Source organism: Aquarana catesbeiana, linkage group LG01 (genome assembly GCF_042186555.1).
Source record: "Aquarana catesbeiana isolate 2022-GZ linkage group LG01, ASM4218655v1, whole genome shotgun sequence".
NCBI lineage: Eukaryota > Metazoa > Chordata > Amphibia > Anura > Ranidae > Aquarana > Aquarana catesbeiana.
The window spans coordinates 630,170,190-630,188,248 of NC_133324.1; the positions used below are offsets into that span (position 1 = coordinate 630,170,190).

Consider the following 18,059-nt stretch of genomic DNA (forward strand, 5'->3'; position numbering starts at 1 on the left):
ATAGCGCAGCGCAGTGCCGATTTCCTGGCGGGCTCGGCACGTGCAGCATGCGAACACGCCGCAGCTCATCCATACTGACGACGAAGATGTCCGCTGCTGGCTTTGTGTTCTGTCACATTAGGAAACATTATTATTAAATAACATTAGCGCAGTCAGCATTTTTTGCTCAGAACGTCACTTCCGTTGGGTAGCTGTATTCTGACAGGACACCGGTGTTGTAAAAAAAATTCCTTGACTTATGAAAATCCTCTAACTCGTCACGCCTAAAGTGAAGCGCAAGAAAAAATGCACAGGTGATGCTGGAGCAAGTGCACCTAGATAGGAAGTGGCTGAAGGACATCAGCAGCATTGAAATGCAACAAAAAAAAATAGAAATTAAAAAAAAAAAAAAAAGTATATGAGTAGTAGTTTAATAGGAAGTCCCTGGACAGAAGTATGCAGGTAGGAAGGCAAGCCATGGTCCTATATAAGAAATGTGAGGCAAGCCTATATCTCTTGGTTTTCCCTCAGGCTGCTGCGAGCGCCGTACACAGAGAAGGTAGACTTTAGCACAACCCTCCGCCTGTCCTCGCTCTGTAATAGGCTGAACCGGGCTTCCGCTTCCTCGGGTCACACATGGCTGCCAGCTCGGGCTCCGAGGACATGGAGACGGCGGGCTGCGAGCATTATTCCCGGGGCTGTGAGCTGAGGGTGAGGAGGAGAGTCCGGGGATGGGAGGTCATGTGACTGTGGGGTGCGGGCCTTGTCCTTGCTATAACAATGTATACACACAGGGGAGCGCACAATAATATCCTCCAACCACACGTCCTGGGAAGCTTCGAGGGTCTTCGCTTTCTGCAACCTCAAGCCATTTAACCTCTTTATAAACAATTCTGATATTTCGCTTCTACTTGGGGAAAAAAAATCAGCATTTTTTTTTTTTTGCTGGAAAATTACTTGAAACCCACCAACTTTTTTCCATTTTATTTATTTTTATCTCTCTGTCTCTCCTCTTTCTTCTCTCTCTCTCTCTCTCTATATATAGATATATATAGATATATATATCTCTATATATAGATAGAGATATCTATATATATATATATATATATATATATATATATATATAGTCACAAGCACTGGAGAAAAAGGGTGGTTGCAGATTTTTTTTTTTTTAATATGTCATATGATATTTGCGCAGCTGTTTTTAAAACACGATGATTTCGAAAAAAAATGCATTTGATGAACTTTAGTAAACGCAATCTAATACCTGACATTTTGTTAGAATAAATATAAATGAGGTTCTGCCAAGTAAATGGACACCTAACCTGTCTCGCTTTAAAATTGCGTACGCCCCGTAGAATGGCGACGCATTCCGTTACTTCAAAAATCTCCAGCTTTAAAAGCTTTTACAGGTTATCAGTCTAGAGTTATACAGGAGGCCTGCGTTAGAATTATTGCTGTCGCTTTGACGTTCGCGCCGATACCTTACATGTGGGGTGCAATCACTGTTTACATTTGCGCATGAGCACAGGGGGATAGAGTGCTTCATTTTTTAAATTTTATTTTATTGTATTTATTTTATTTAACCACTTCAGCCCCAGGAGGATTTACACCCTTAATGATGACCAGGCCATTTTTTGCTATACGGCACTGCATTGCTTTAGCTGACAACTTGCCACTCATGCGACGTTGTACTAGGGGTGCAACGGATCAAAAAACTCACGGTTCGGATCGTTCCTCGGATCAGCAGTCACGGTTCGGATCATTTTGGGATCAACAAAAAAAAAATCTCCCCCACTGTAATATCTACAATCTCCCTATTGGCAGAGTATTGTCAGGACATTGCAGAGTATTGTCAGGACATTGCAGAGTATTGTCAGGACATTGCAGAGTATTGTCAGGACATTGCAGCAGGGTATTGGCAGGGCATTGCAGCAGGGTATTGCAGAGTATTGGCAGGGTATTGCAGCAGGGCATTGCAGAGTATTGGCAGTGCATTACAGAGTATTGGCAGGGCATTGCAGAGTATTGGCACTGCTGCCATCCGATCTCTCCCCTCCACTGTACAGATCAGTACACAGAGGGGAGAGATCACGTGCTAAACGGCCGCCGGGTGTACCAAGATGGCCGCCGCTCCGGAGCTAGGCCAAAGCCGCAGCCTTTCCTATGGCCGCGGCCACCAACCCCTCACGGATCGCGGGTGTCCCGTGCAGATCAACCTCCGCGGATCGGATCACGGATCGATGACGATCTGTTGCACCCCTACGTTGTACCCAAATAGAGCTGTCTTTTGGTGGCATTTGATCACCTCTGCGTTTTTTATTTATTGAGCGGTAACCAATAAAACATAGCCAATAAAAATCTTTTAAAAATCGAATTTCTTCATCAGTTTAGGCCAATATGTATTCTGCTAGATATTTTTGGTAAAAAAAATCCCAATTAGCATTTGGTTTGTGCAAAAGTTATAGCGTTTACAAAATAGGGGATAGATTTATGGTATTTTTATTTACTTTTTTTTTTCACTTGTAATGGCGGTGATCGATCTTTAGCAGGACAGAGACACTGCGGCAGACAGATCGGACACCTAACTGACATTTTCAACACTTATTTGGGAACCAGTGACATTATTACAGTGATCAGTGCTAAAAATATGTACTGTTACTGTACTAATGACACTGGCAGGGAAGAGGTTAACATCAGGGGAGATTAAAGAGTTAACTGTGTTCCTTCAGTGTGTTTACTAACTGTATGGGTGATGGGCTGCTTGGGATAACGGACAGATCTCAGTGTAATCCCCTGGCAGAACGGAGATCTGCCTTGTTTACTTCGGCAGATCGCCGTTCTGTCTCTGCGGGGAACAATTGCGGCCGGCGGACATCAAGTCCGCCCTTCCCAATGATTGGCTCCCCTGCTGGCCATTCGGCGCACGCAGACACCCACAGAAGCTAGTGCACGAATCGCCGTACAGGTACGGAGATTCACGCAGCCAAGCCACCTTGCCGCAGTATAACTGCTGCGGGTGGTCGGCAAGCAGTCAATTTTTTTTTTTTATTAACTTTATTGCTTTCACAAGGGATGAACAACATACCTTGTAATATCATGGGCAATAACAGGTACTGTTTACTGAGAGATCTATTAGACTTCACACATCTCCTTTGCAGCTAGAGCAGGGATCTCCAAACTACAGCCCTCAAGATGTTGCTGTTCCTGAACAACTGGAGGGCCATAGTTTGGAGACCCCTGAGCTAGAGGGAGCAGTTGCAGTCGCCCCATCTGCTTACACAAGCAATCGGTTGGCTGTAGAGCCGCTCAGATCACTTCTGCAGGAAAGCCCATCACTGTCCACAAATTTTAATTCCAGGATGATGGCTGCAGCCATCATCCCAGTATAACCACTTCAACCCAAGGGCATACGGGTACGTCCTAAGGGCGTGAGGTGGTTAAACAAGTTCATTTAATTTTTAGTGACGTCGCCCTCCTGTTCATATAATTGTGCTGTTAGCACAGGTATTATTTTTTCCCACGCCCTCTAGAACACACGGTAGTGCAACGCGTGTCCGTTGGCAAGTCATTCTGAATGGTATAGCATCGCATCAGCACGCATTACTGTGTTCAGCTCTTGGGGTAAGAGCAAACTCACACTTCCCCTCTGTGAAATTGTATAGCAGCGGAAGTGATTCGCTGCTCTGTTGCCACTGCGCAAGGGGTCAGTGTGACGCACAATTAATCGCATTGCACTGCTCCCCCTTTTTTTGGTTTTGTACTGTTTTGTACACTTCATTTACTGCAATGTCAGGCTGCGCTGCGCTGAAATTAAATGCAGCATGTCTGCATCTTATTGCAGCACCAGGCTGTATTGAAGTATGAATGGGACACATAGGAAACAATTGTTTCCTGTGTGTTCCTGCAGTGACAGACGTTTTACAATGCGGTAAAATGTCTGTCACCGCATATAGGGGTTGGTTTATCAAAACTGGAGAGTGCAAAATCTGGTGCAGCTCTGCATAGAAACCAATCAGCTTCCAGATTTGTTTGACAAAGCTTAATTGTACAAGCCGAAGTTAGAAGCTGATTGCCTGGTGGATCTGATTTGGATCCGATTTCCCCATAGAGGAGAGTGGGACTGTGTCCGTGTCCACTTTGCACAGCGGGCACGGACACAGATCTGCCGCTGAGCAAGCAGAATCCACTACATGGAGGCGCCCCTGTGAAAGGAGCCTTAAGGGGTGGTTTAAGGCAGTGGAGGCAAGAGGTAAAGTAGAAAGATAGCCTAAAATGTTGGGGCCCAGAGGCACCGATGGTGCAAATAGTTCCTTTTTAAGTGAACCCATGCAGATAGAAATGTGAAGGTTTACAGTGGCTGACTTGATTTAAAGATGCAGGCTCCTGGGCTGTTATCCTAGTCTTGATCTCAAGCCTTGTGTTTTTGTTTTTTTTTTGTGTTTTTTTTTTTTTTAGGCCCCTTGCTGTGGTAAATTTTACACTTGTCGATTATGCCATGATAACAAAGAAACACATAAGATGGACCGTTTCAAGGTTGTGGAAGTCCAGTGTCTGAAGTGCAAGTGCGTTCAGAAGGTATGTTATTTTACTATATTTTTACTATATTTATTTTTATGTATATGAGTAAAATTGAAAAGAACGCTTCTGAAATGGTTCTTCACACTTGTGAGATTTGTCATGTGACTTTGGACACCACAAGTCACATGACACCCCCCTTCTTTTCTCCCCCTCTTCCCTTTTCTCTTCTCTCTCTTCCCTTTTCTCTTCTCTCTCTTCCCTTTTCTCTTCTCTCTCTTCCCTTTTCTCTTCTCTCTCTTCCCTTTTCTCTTCTCTCTCTTCCCTTTTCTCTTCTCTCTCTTCCCTTTTCTCTTCTCTCTCTTCCCTTTTCTCTTCTCTCTCTTCCCTTTTCTCTTCTCTCTCTTCCCTTTTCTCTTCTCTCTCTTCCCTTTTCTCTTCTCTCTCTTCCCTTTTTTCTCTTCTCTCTCTCTCTCTCTCTCTTCCCTTTTTTCTCTTCTCTCTCTCTCTCTCTCTTCCCTTTTTTCTCTTCTCTCTCTCTCTCTCTCTCTCTCTCTCTCTCTCTCTCTCTTCCCTTTTTTCTCTTCTCTCTCTCTCTCTCTTCCCTTTTTTCTCTTCTCTCTCTCTCTCTCTTCCCTTTTTTCTCTTCTCTCTCTCTCTCTCTCTCTCTCTCTCTCTCTCTTCCCTTTTTTCTCTCTCTCTCTCTCTCTCTCTCTCTCTCTCTCTCTCTCTCTCTCTCTCTCTCTCTCTCTCTCTCTCTCTCTCTCTCTCTCTCTCTCTCTCTCTCTCTCTCTCTCTCTCTCTCTCTCTCTCTCTCTCTTCCCTTTTTTCTCTTCACCCTCTCTTCCCTTTTTTCTCTTCTTCTCCATTTTCCCTTTCTCCCCTTTCTTCTTGTCCGCTGCGTCCCTTCAGGAGGGGCATCAAAAGAGAATTTTAGACCATAGTGTTAGATTACATTTTAAAATAGAACATGGTCAAAGCACGTTTAGCCTGCTGGTTTTTATAGAAGGTAAGCACCCCTTGACCAATAGTTCTGGACTGGTAGTTACATCTGTGCAGACTTTTTTTTATCTTTAGCTTTTTATACCTTAGCATGTAAGGGACTAAATGAAGGGCTAGAAATACTAGGCATTTTATTAATATATAAAGTAAGTAAAATAAGTATTGCACACGTGCCGTGTTTTTTTTTTTTTTTTTTTTGGTCTACTGTTGCCATCTAGTGGCCTAAATAATACCATCACTTTCAAGGATTTATTTTGGCGATCAGCATAAATCCTACTTGCTTATATTTACCTATACCCACCAACAATAGCGCTGCACCACCACTGCATGCTCACTACATAACTTCAATATAGTATTAACTCATAAACAAGGAAAATGGTACAACACAACCCTAACCTATAAAATCAAACATAGCCACGTTCTTAAAACAAATATCCTCAGTAGTTACAAGTACAAATAATTCCAATACTAACCCCTATCCAAATACAACAACCTTTAACAAATATGTAAGACTAGCACAATTGGCTTGAAAAAGTACATATTTGTATGTATATACTGTGTGTATGCGTAACTTTCCTAAAGGGGGAGGAGCGCTAAAAATTTATGCTGGTATGTGTTTATCTAGCTATATCATATAATTTGGTCCTGTGTTGTGCCACAATGGATTTGAAATCAAGCAGTCAAGTTTTGATTTGAATGAAGTACAGACTTTAATTTCCGGGGTTTAACAATAAATATTTTGAGTTTTTAAAAATTAAAGCCATTTTCCCAAGGCGTCATCGCACCTGAGAGATAGTGACTCCTCCCACCGGACCACAGGAAACACCTTCTTCCTCCAGATCTTTAAAGGGTGGCACCTCCCTATCACACCTCAGTTTTTGTGTTTCCTCCAGCCCAAAGGGAACATCTTTTGGAAGAGAGCCAGGATCTCTTAGGTGCTCCTGAGTGACCAGGATCTCATAGGTGCTCCTGAGAGACCAGGTCTCCTCTCTTATTTTTTTTCCTCTTTTTTAGAGACCTTCAGCCCTCCCGTCTTACCAGGGCCTTGGGAGCAGTAGGTTCGGGCTCCGGTGCTCGGGGAGAGCCGCAGAAGATCCAGTGACCCACTCCAGTGTCCTGGGAGCGATGGTTGCACGTGCACTGCCAGGAATTCTCTGCCTCGCCAGAAGTGACACTTCCTAATAGCAGGTCACCGGGTCAGCGCCCAACGTCATTTCCGTCGGCTGACGCAGAGGGAGGAGGCAGGGCAGAAGCTGGCACCTATTTCTGCTTCCGGTCCGGTGCAGTGGCACTATGGGAATCCGGAAGTGGCGTGTGAAGCCACGAGTGGAGCACAGCACACCCGCTATGGAGGACGCGGCATCTGCAGCGGTGGGAACAGGCACAGGCACCAGCAAGGCTCAGGTAGGGAGCAGTGGATTAAGTCTGCCCATTTCCTTTACCTGGAGTTTCCGACCTCTCCTTTTTTTTTTTTCTTTCTTTCCCCCTGGTGACAAGGGCCTGTCAGTGCACAGGAGGCTGTGTTTGGTGCACCTTGTTGGGTGGTCTGTAAGAGGAGACTGGGTCTCACTAAGGGTCCCCTGTTTTGTTTTTTTTTTTTTTTTTTGTCTTTTTCTCTCTCAGGCCAAAAGCTCTGACCCGGGGAAAAAGAGATGCCCCTCATGCAAAGCCAAGATGGGAGAAAATTGTAAAAAAAATCCCTATGTATTACTTGCATTGCTTCTTTCGTCAAAGAGGAATCTGCTTCCGTTTGTGATGACTTGGTTGCCTCAGTAAAGAAGGAAGGATTGAAACATACCGTGACTCATTAGTTAGTCCATCTGCTAGTCAGCCCACCACATCAGAGTCTTCCCAGGGTTCACTTCCTGTCCCAGTGTTAGAAACTCTGTCTGAAGGTCTGTCTACCAGGGAAAAACAATCCCCCACACCTTCCATTGATGATTCGGAAGAGGAGGAGGGTGAAGGGGCTGAAGTGGCCCCCTCCAAGTTTAAGCCATCCCTGGAAGAAGTTGATGGGCTTCTTAGAGCCATACATGTTACCCTTGGCCTAAGTGGAAAAAAAAGGAATTAACTCTGCACGACCGCATGTACATGGGTCTAAGTAAGCCTAAAGTTAGGATATTTCCAGTTCATTCCGTCATTTCGGACTCCATAAAGAATGTCAGTAACCAGGGAAAAAAACTTTTTTCTCGAGCCCACAAGAGATGCTTTCCATTTGAGGAAGACCCCTCTGTGGTATGGAACAAGGTCCCCAGGTTAGATGCTGCCTACTCCCAGGTCTCTAGATCCACTGACCTGGCCTTTAAAGACATGGAGTCCTAAAGGATCCAATGAATAAGAGTATGGATCTCTTGCTCAGGAGATCTTGGCAATCGGTCATGAGCAATTTAAAGACAGCTATGGCCACAACATGCGTAGCCAGGAACCAGGAGTATTGGGTTAACCAGCTTAAAACTCATATAGTAGCTGACTCCCCCAAACAGAGGATTTTAGATTCCTTTTCTACCTTGTCCTCTGCAGTAGCCTATATAGCAGATGCTTCAGCTGAAGCAATTAGAATGTTGGCTAGATCAGCAGCCTTAAAAAATTCACCAAGAAGAACATTATGGCCGAAGACTTGGCCAGGTGATGCGGTATTAAAGAGTATACTCTGTGGGATTCCTTTTTCAGGTGACCTTCTCTTTGGCCCTGATCTAGATACCATTCTAGACAGGACTGCCGATAGAAAGAAGTCCTTCCCGGTAAAGAAGAAACAACCATCGAAGCGCTTTTTTTTTTCTAGTCCCAGGGGAGGAGGAAGAATTGGTCCACGCAAAAAGCTCAATGCAAAGGCAGAATTCTTTCATCCTCCTACGCAAGCCGAAAAATCCCAATGACTCGACCCTGCGGGTGGGCGGAAGGCTGAAAAATTCCCTTCCGCATTGGTCAGGCATAACATCAAATCAGTTTATACTGACCACTCTCTTTCTCAGGGCTACACAATATCCCCCCCCCCAAGAAGATTTCTTGTGACGAATACCCCAAAGGATCCAGGCCATGAAGTCCTCATTAAGGGAACTCATGCAGTATGGTGTAGTGATCTAAGTGCCACCAGAAGAGCGGCAACAGGGTTTTTATTCTCACATTTTCTTGGTAAGAAAGCCAACAGGGAAATTCCAATTGATTTTCAATCTCAAACCTCTGAACAAATTTTTCAAGTACAGAAAGTTCAAGATGGACTCAATTTTTTTCAGTTAGAAACCTGCTGACCCCAGATTGTTACATGGCGTCAATAGATTTAAGGGATGCATACCTGGATATCCCAATCTCACTCCAGTCCCAGAAGTATCTCAGGTTGGCAGTAAAGATGGAAGGCGTGATTCATCATCTGCAGTTCAAGGCCTTGCCGTTCGGGCTGTCGTCCTCACCTCGGATCTTTACCAAGGTGATGGCAGAAGCTCTAGCCCCGCTTCGTCTTCAGGGAATCGCAGTAATTCCCTATTGGGACAACCTACTATTCTTCTCCCCCTCAAGGGAAAGGTTGCAGGAAAACTTGGCCAAAGCACGCAACCATCTGGAATCTCTAGGGTGGAGTCTAAACCTTCAGAAATCCTCCCTAAACCCGTCCCAGGAGGTTCGCTTTCTGGGCTATCAAATCAACTCAATAGAACAGAAGATTTTTTCCCACCGGAGAACAAGGACAAGGTTCAGTGCACTGTCATTGCTGCAGACCAACCAGCCGATAATGATGAGGCAAGTTAGGTCGGCATTATGGATACTGACCTCAACAATTCCGGCTATTCAGTGGGCAAGACTGCACTTCAGATGTCTACAAGCTTTTCTCCTAAAGGTCATGGGATCACAGCTTAAGATCCCTGGACACTGAGGTGAAGTTTCCAACCCGTGTAAAGAGGTCACTATGGTGGTGGAAGAGTCAGGAGATCCTATCAAGGGGTCTAGATTGGGCCTTTCCAGTCGAAAAAAGACTGACAACAGACGCCAGCTCTTGGGGGTGGGGGGCCCACCTAGAGAAAAACTTCACTCAAGAAAGTTGGTCCAAGAAGGAGGCTCCAAGGTCCTCAAATTGGAGAGAACTGAAGGCGATCACTTTATCTCTAGTAGTATTCGCACAAGATCTCTGGTTTTACCACGTTCAAGTGTTAACAGACCACGCCATGGCTGTGGCTTATTTAAACAGACAGGGGGGCACAAGCAGCAGGTCCTTACAAGCACTGGCAATGGAAATACTTCTGTGGGCAGAGAAGCACCTGCTATCCCTGTCAGCAATCCACCTAAAGGGGACCCTGAACAGAGTGGCGGATTTCCTGAGCGGGTACCTCATTCAGGAAGCAGAGTGGTCTCTGAATCCGGAGGTCTTCGCAATGATTGCCAATCTGTGGGGACAGCCAGAGGTGGACCTGTTTGCCTCAAAGGAGAATGCACAGGTTCCTCAGTTCTTTTCCTTAAAGTGGAAGTCCTGCAAATTTTTAATTTTTTTTTAAAAAGTCAGCAGCTACAAATACTGCAGCTGCTGACTTTTAAAATAAGGACACTTGCCTGTCCATGGCGCCCGTGATGTCGGCACCCGAGGCCGAACCGTCCCTCGGTCCTCAGATGCTGCCACCGCCGTCTTCGGTAAGGCTTCACAGCCTGGTTCCCTACTGCGCATGCGCAAGTCACGCTGCGCAATCCGGATGGTCCCTGCAGTCTCTGGGACCCGTGTATCTCCCAGCAGACAGTGGGGGGGGGATACGGGAAGTGGGTGCAAATACCTGTATTATACAGGTATCTGCACCCCTCTCCCCCCTAAAAGGTGCGCCAAATGTGACACCGGAGGGGGGGGGGGGGTTCTGAAAAGCGGAGGTTCCATTTTTGTGTGAACCTCCGCTTTAAAAAAAAAAACTGCGACAGATCTCTAGGGATAGACGCTCTGGCGCATCCTTGGAGATTTCACCTTTGCTACGCTTTCCCTCGTTCCAATTAATCCCACTGGTATTAAGGAAGATCCAACGGGAAAAGGTACCAGTCATCCTAATTACTCCGTTTTGGCTGAAAAGGGCCTGGTTCTCAACCGTTCTGGGAATGGCGACCAAGCCTTGTTGGCATCTACCTCTCGGGCAGGATCTGCTAATCCAGGGTCCAGTAAATCATCCAGAAGTGGCCAGCCTGTCTCTCGCAGCCTGGTATCTGAGGAGCAGCTCCTAAAGAGCAAGGGGTTTTCTGACCGTCTGATTACAACATTACTATCAAGTAGGAAAAGGGTAACAAGGGCAATCTATACCAAAGTCTGGAAGGTCTATAATTCATGGTGCGATTCATCTGCCCAAGACCCAAGGAGCCTTGTTTCCATCTTGGACTACTTGCAAAATGGAGCAGATAGGGGACTAGCAGTCAGTACCTTGAAAGTAAAGGTTGCTGAGCTAGCGGTGTTCTTTGAAAAATCTGTGGCCTCTTAAACGCTGGTAGTCAAATTTGTTTTAGAGCTCTTGCAAGATTAAGGCCAGCACCGGTCAAGAATTTCCCTAAGTGGGATTTGTCGGTAGTCCTGCAATCCATAGCAAGGAGTCCATTTGAACCTCTGGAAGAGGCATCACTCAAATGTCTTACCCTTAAAGCTGTGTTCCTAATTGCCATTACTTCAGCACGCAGGATCAGTGACTTACATGCTCTGTCAGTTAGGGAACCTTACCTACCAGTGTTTCCGGATAGAGTTATTTTTAGGACAGACCCAAAGTTCTTACCAAAGGTAGCTTCAATATATAATCGTTCACAAGACATTGTGCTCCCAACCTTCTGTGCTAACCCATCGGGGAGCAGGAGACCTTTTTTCATACGTTGGATGTCAAAAGGATTTTGTTACGCTATCTAGAAATTACAAAGGACTTTAGACGTACAGACTCGTTATTTGTCCTTTTTTCGGGCAACAAGAAAGGTTGCCAGGCTTCTAAAGGATCATTAGCCAGATGGCTGAAGTTATCCATTCTGGAAGCCTACTCGCATGCAGGGTTGTCTCCACCAGAAGGAATTCGTGCACACTCAACCAGAGCGCTTACAGCCACTTGGGCAGAAAGGGCTGGTGCCACCCCTGAACAAATTTGCAAGGCTGCAACGTGGGCAAATTTCATTACAGGCTGGACCTCACATCTAAGTGGAGAATGATGGATGAAGGGCGCGTGATCAAGCTCACATCAAAACATAGAAAATTTAAAATTTATTTCAGAGGAAATAAAGAGCAAATAAAAACAGTAGAATAATACCAATACTACGTATCATGCAAACAGGTGACAAAATATAAAAGACATCAAAAATTAAAAATGGGTTAAAAATATATCAAGAGCCCATGTTTAGGCAGGTATTTAGAGTTGGCTAACGCGTTTCGAGGATGACCTCTTCATCAGAGCCTGTTTGAGAACCAGGGTGCAGTCTTTAATCGCCAGTAGGCCAAAGTATGTACATCAACATGATGGCTAGTTGGACAAAGCGGCCTGAAATGGAAGATGCGGTTTTCTGTGTTCCATACCAGTCCACCATCAAGCGTTCTAGGTGGAACAGAGAACAGAAGAGAAATATATATATATATATATATATATATATATATATATATATATATATATATATATATATATATATATATATATATATATATATATATATATATATATATATATATATATATATATATATATATATATATATATATATATATATATATATATATCTCTATCTATCTATCTATACACACACATATATATATATATATATATATATATATATATATATATATATATATATATATATATATATATATATATATACACACACACGTGTACAAATTATAGACGCGTGTGCACAGGCACACACGTATACACAGACAGTATAAAAAGGAGAACATTTGAATATGTGTGCAATTACATACATAGACAGAATATCAGCTAAAATTGCAGTATGGAGCACATGACGAGAAAATGCAACAAGAAATCAAACAAAACAAAACAGGAAGCGCATGATGGGTGAATATGCATAAAACAAAAGACACAATCACACAATAAGTGAATAAAAATGGATTGATGTATGAATGTGATGGAATGGGAACTCATATGTGTACAGAGAATTGGCAAAGGAACAATATCTATCCCAATTGGATATGGCATAGTGTTTAAGGATAGTATACATGAATGGTCAAAGAGAGAAAAATATATATATATAAAAAATATATATATAAACATATATATATAAAAAGATTTTTTAAAAGAAAAATAAAAAGAAAAAATGCATACATACGCATATATGTATATATATATGTGTATGACTCAGAAGGGTTAATTTAAGAGGTTGTTGTATTAGTTGGAAAATATATATATATTGACAAAGGAAAAACTGGTGCCTTGTCATGTAGAAAAAATACACCTACCTATGTGATAGTATATGGTGTGTGGGTTCTCCTTTAAGTATGTAGAGATTGGTTATGGGGTGGTGTGAACCTGGTGGAGGGGGCAGTGTTGCCAACCGTCAGTATTTTTACTGGCAGCCAGTAAAAAACAGGCATTTTTCTCCTGCCAGTAAATGCCAGTAAAAAGCAAAGGTTGCCAGTAAAAAATATGGCTGTGACGCTTGGCCCGGAGCCAGCCGAAACCATACGAGTGCCTGCTACAGTGTGTTCGGGCTGCTCTGGTGGAGGCGGTGCCTGAGCATGTCCTGTGATGTCATGGTGCAATGAAGCCAAGCAGAGGGGCCAGAGCCTTGTGTGCGGGTCTGCGGGGTGGGAGCAAGGCAGGCCGGGAGCAGGACCATCAATGCTGTTTGGACTGGAGGGACCGCCTGGCTTGGAGAGAGACTGTCACTGTGACTCTGGAGGGGACATGTCGTGTCGGTAATCTGTACTGCTGCACACTGCTATCAGTATCACCGTGAGAGTCAATTTCATGTTTGTGCTGCCCATTTTAATTTCTTGCCCTCCTGAGTCCTGTCCCTGAGCTACCTACTTACTATATCGAAAATAAAATAAGAAATATGTTTTTTGCCTTATTATCTACCTTAAATCACATTGCTAATTACATATTGTACTTGTTTATAGCCTAAATAGTGAAATTTGTACTTAAAACTATAGTTTTGTAACTTTGCCAGTAAAAATGTGGCTGTGCCAGTAAATTTTGGGTGTCGTGTCAGTAAATTTCAATCTGTTAGGTTGGCAACACTGGGAGGGGGGAGGGAGAAAAGGAACATGATGTTAGAGGAGGGGGGATCCCCCAGGACACTGGCAGGAAATCATATTTAGGCATGTAGCTAGATAAAAAGATGGAGAAGGCTGTGTACCTGTCACTGGCTGGGTGGAGGGAAGATCTTTTGTCTTGTAGCACTCCTGGAAAGGTATTGTCCAGTAAATGGAGGATGGAGGGGGGTAGAGGTCTCACGAGAGAATGCTGCAGCCGTGTGTGTTCGCAGCAGTCACTCTGTCTTATGTGAGGGAGAATGGCAGACGAGGATACTTACTATAAAGCCGGTTGAGGGGGCGGGCCTGAGCGTGGGCTGTAAGAGGATTGGATGACTGGGAGGTGTATGTGTGGCCAGCTGTGGAGCGCACGCCGTCAGGCGGGTGGGCGTGGTTGTGTGCTCCAAGGGCGGTCACGTGATCTGGCTCCTGTCAGCGCCTGGAGACAGAGAGAGCTCTAGGCGGAGAATGAGCCGGTCTGGTGTGTGTCGTGTGGAACGGATGGAGACACACGGACACACACACTCACACACAGGCGGCTCAGGTGTGCAGGGGCATCGGGAGGGGGGGATGTATATTGGAATACAGATGTATTGAAAATGAAAATGAAATGAATTTATGGAATAGCAATAGATGAAATGAGAATGAAACATGAAAATGAAAATGGAAAAATAAATAAAAGAATAAATAAAAAAAATAAATAAAAAATTAAATAATTGAATAAAATTAAAGTATTTGGAATGAAAATGATGATAAAAAAAAAAAAAAAAAAAAATGAAAAGGTGATGAAAGAATGATGAAAAAAAAAAAATAATGAATGGAAAATGAAAGTAGAAATAAACCTATTATTATAAATGGTAATATTACCAATGAAAGTGGTAACAGCGGCAAAACCGGTAAAAATTAAGAAAAATTATATATGTGGAAAAAATGGTTATTATATATAATATAATTATTTAATTATTATTATCATCACTATCATTAGTAAATTGATGAAAAATGATGGGAATGACAAGTCGGCAGAGGGTGGGTTGGACAGAGTGGGACTGGGGAGGGGTTGTGGGAATTGCTCAAGAAGGGGAATGGTGATGATGGATGCTAATGTAAATTTGGAGCTAAATGATGCCATGTATTTCCAGATCTTCATTTAGTCCATCAGGAACCATAGACCCGAGAGAAAATATCCAGAAGGATTCTTGTCTGCAGAGTTTTTTGAATCTCCTCCCAGCATCATCGTCTTTTTTGATGGTTTCGATACCAAACACTTTGAGACCTGTTGGGTTTCCATTGTGGTGCTCTCTGAAGTGCCTGGGTACTGAGTAGTTGTGGTTTTTCTTATTTTTTATGGACCGATGATGTATATTGCTGTTGATGATGCTGCATTTGTGCTCGCTAAACCTTGTCCTCAAGGGACGTGTTGTACGTCCGACATATAGTAGCCCGCATGGGCAAATAAGGCCGTAAATCACATAGGGGGTGCCGCAATTGATAAATTGGCCAATCTTATGGTTCCGGCCGTCTGTTCCAGTGACTTCTTTTTTTCTATGTGCCATGAAAGGGCAAGCTCCACAGTTTCTGATTCCACATTTGTAGTTACCCTTCTGGTCAAACAGGGATGTCCAACGGTCTGTAGGAGTCTTGGTTTGGTTCAGTGGTTTGCGTACTCTGCTTGGTGCTATTAGACCTCTGAGGTCTTTTGCTTTCCGGAATACAACTTCAGGTTTGGGTGGTAAGATTGAATTGAGAATGGGATCTTGCTTGAGAATGTTCCAGTTTTTCTGGATGGCTCTCTGTATGTCAAAGGCTTTGGTGTTGAATTGTGTGCTAAATCTGATGGAATCCTTCATTGTCTGCTTTTTCCTCTCTGTTTTTTTGAAGGTTGTTACCATGGTAGCTGTGGGGTGTTCATCATAGAGTGACCAGTATTTTAGGAAGGCTTGTTCAATCAGATGTTCTTTATATCCTTTCTCAAAAAATTTCTTTTTTAGAATGGACCCTTGTATTTCATAGTCACTTCTTTTGGTGCAGGTTTTTTTCAACCTACAGAATTGCCCAAAAGGGATGTTGCGGATCCACTTGGGATGATGGTGGCTTTTGGCATGAAGATAGGAATTCCCTGCACTGGGTTTGAAATGGGTTTTAGATGTGATCATTCCTTCTTCGTCGATAAAGAGATCGAGGTCCAAGAAGACAAGTGATGTGTCGTCAGTTACGTGGGTAAAGTTGATGCCAAAGGGATTGGAGTTGCAGTAGTCCAGAAATTTATTGAGATCTGTATGCGATCCGTTCCAGATGATCAGAATGTCATCGATGTATCTGGTGTACAGTGCAAGCTGATCCTTAAAGGGGTTGTTGGCCCAGATGGACAAGTCTTCCCATAGGCCCATGAATAGGTTCGCGTAGCTGGGAGCAAATTTTGCTCCCATAGCTGTCCCTTTTGTTTGTCGAAAGAACTCACCCACAAAAGAAAAGTAGTTGTGAGTGAGGCAGAATTTTATGGAGTCGAGGAGAAATTTAGTCTGTAGGGGGTGTGTATCGCTTTTTGATAGAAAGTACTCCACTGCTTCTAAACCGTATTTGTGTTCTATGGAGGTGTAAAGAGATGAGACGTCAAGAGAAAGCCATTTGTATTGCGGCTGCCACGAGACAGATGAGAGGATATCGAGCATATGACCAGAATCTTTAACGTAAGATGGGAGTTGTGATACTAAGTCTTGTAGGAAATGGTCTATATAGCAGGCTAGATTACTAGTTAGACTGTCAATACCAGCAATGATGGGTCTGCCTGGTGGATGTGTCTGGTTCTTGTGGATCTTGGGGATATGGTAGAAGTGGGGGGTGAGTGGGTATTGTTTGTTCAAGAAAAGGAATTCACTTTTTGTGATGACTCCGTTCTCCTTAGCTTGTTTAAGTAGAATTTCCAGAGAGATGGAGAAAGATGGTAAAGGATCGGCAGGGAGTTTCTCATAAGTCTCAGTGTCTCCGAGTAGTCTAAGAGCCTCAGCCATATAGTCGTCTCTATTTTGAATTACAAGACCACCGCCCTTATCAGCTTGTCTAATAATGATGTCTTCACGGTCTTGGAAGTTCTTAAGGGTTTCTTTGCAGACTTCGGAGTCTTTGTTCCTGATTTTAGTATATTTACCGTTGGTGTGGTCGTTCTGGCAAATCCTTTTAATTTCATCCAGCACTATCTCATAGAAGATGGGAATGTATTTTCCTTTTGCCCAGTGGGGATGAAAAGAAGACTTGGGTTGGAACTCTGTGTGTACGATCTGTTTTTCCATAAGGGCTAGGAGTTCTGGTTCTATTTCATAGTCCTCGCAAGCTCCTTCTTGGTATAGACTCTCTAGATTTTCGAGTGCATTATCTACATACGGAGTCTTGTCAAGTCTAGTACTTGTGAGTGAGGATGATGCTTCAGAGGCCGATTCCTGGAGAGCGAGATTTCTTGTGTACCTGTTGAGGTCTACGAAGATCTCGAAGAGGTTTGGTGGATTTTTAGGGGCAAAATTAAGGCCCTTGCGTAGGACATCTGGTTCTGTGTCATCAAAGACTGAACTGGATAGGTTAAAAATTTTGATTGTGGTGTGTGTAGGAGTTATCTTTTCCCTTTTTTTGTTTTTCTGTCCTCCTCGTCGTCCTCTTCTTCTCCATCTTCTCTTTTTCTTATCATCCTCTGTGGGAGTTCTAGAGGGATTTTTTGTTGTTGTTGTTGAGCTGTGGGGTTCTGACTGTCCACAGCTCTTTCTCCTAAAAAAATGCATGGTGATGTAATTTCTATCGGTTTTGGCTGGGTCGATGGGTTGGCCTCCTGTCGTCTGATGAGGTGGTCGGTGGTGGTGGCCACTGGTGGTGAATTGTGATTTGTATGCGTATTGGCAGTGGTGTTGGTGGGTGGATCTTTAGTGGGTGTTTTTGTTTTTTGGGGCTGGGCTCTTGATGTTGGGGTATGGCCCACTCTTGAGTCCGGAGGTTTGGTCCATTTGTTTCTGTTTTGGTTCCCATCATTGTGAGAGGAGGGTTGGGGGAAGGCTGATGCCTGAGGATCTTTATTGGTCAGAGAGTTCCCCTTATTTGTCCTCTTGAAGAAGTGGTTTGGATGGTTTTGTGGTTGGGAGCTTCTGTAAGGTCTCGGCTTATATGTGTTTCTTTTATTGGTGTTGTGTTTCGTGTGGTGTTGGGGGGTTATGGGGCATATGTTGTTTTGAGAGAGTGGTGGAGGTTTTTGGGGGTGTGCATCATTCGCATCTGAAGTTTTTTTTTTTGGACCTCGCATCTGCCAGCGATCGGGCATTTGGCAGGAAGGTCCTGCAGGCTGTTGTCCCGCCCTAAGGGGTAAGTCTCTGTTAGCCTCTCAGGTGCTGTCCTG

General features: G+C 43.8%; 1 protein-coding gene across 1 annotated transcript in view; it reads left to right on the top strand.

The window, feature by feature from the left end:
* The first annotated feature begins 545 nt into the window (after positions 1-545).
* Positions 546-18,059, top strand: part of RCHY1 (ring finger and CHY zinc finger domain containing 1) — a 60,662-nt gene continuing 43,148 nt past the window's right edge. Inside the window, exons 1-2 of the mRNA XM_073601021.1 lie at positions 546-690; positions 4,438-4,557. Coding sequence (XP_073457122.1) covers positions 616-690; positions 4,438-4,557 — 195 coding nt within the window. The 5' untranslated portion in view covers positions 546-615. The remainder of the gene's footprint in view (positions 691-4,437; positions 4,558-18,059) is intronic.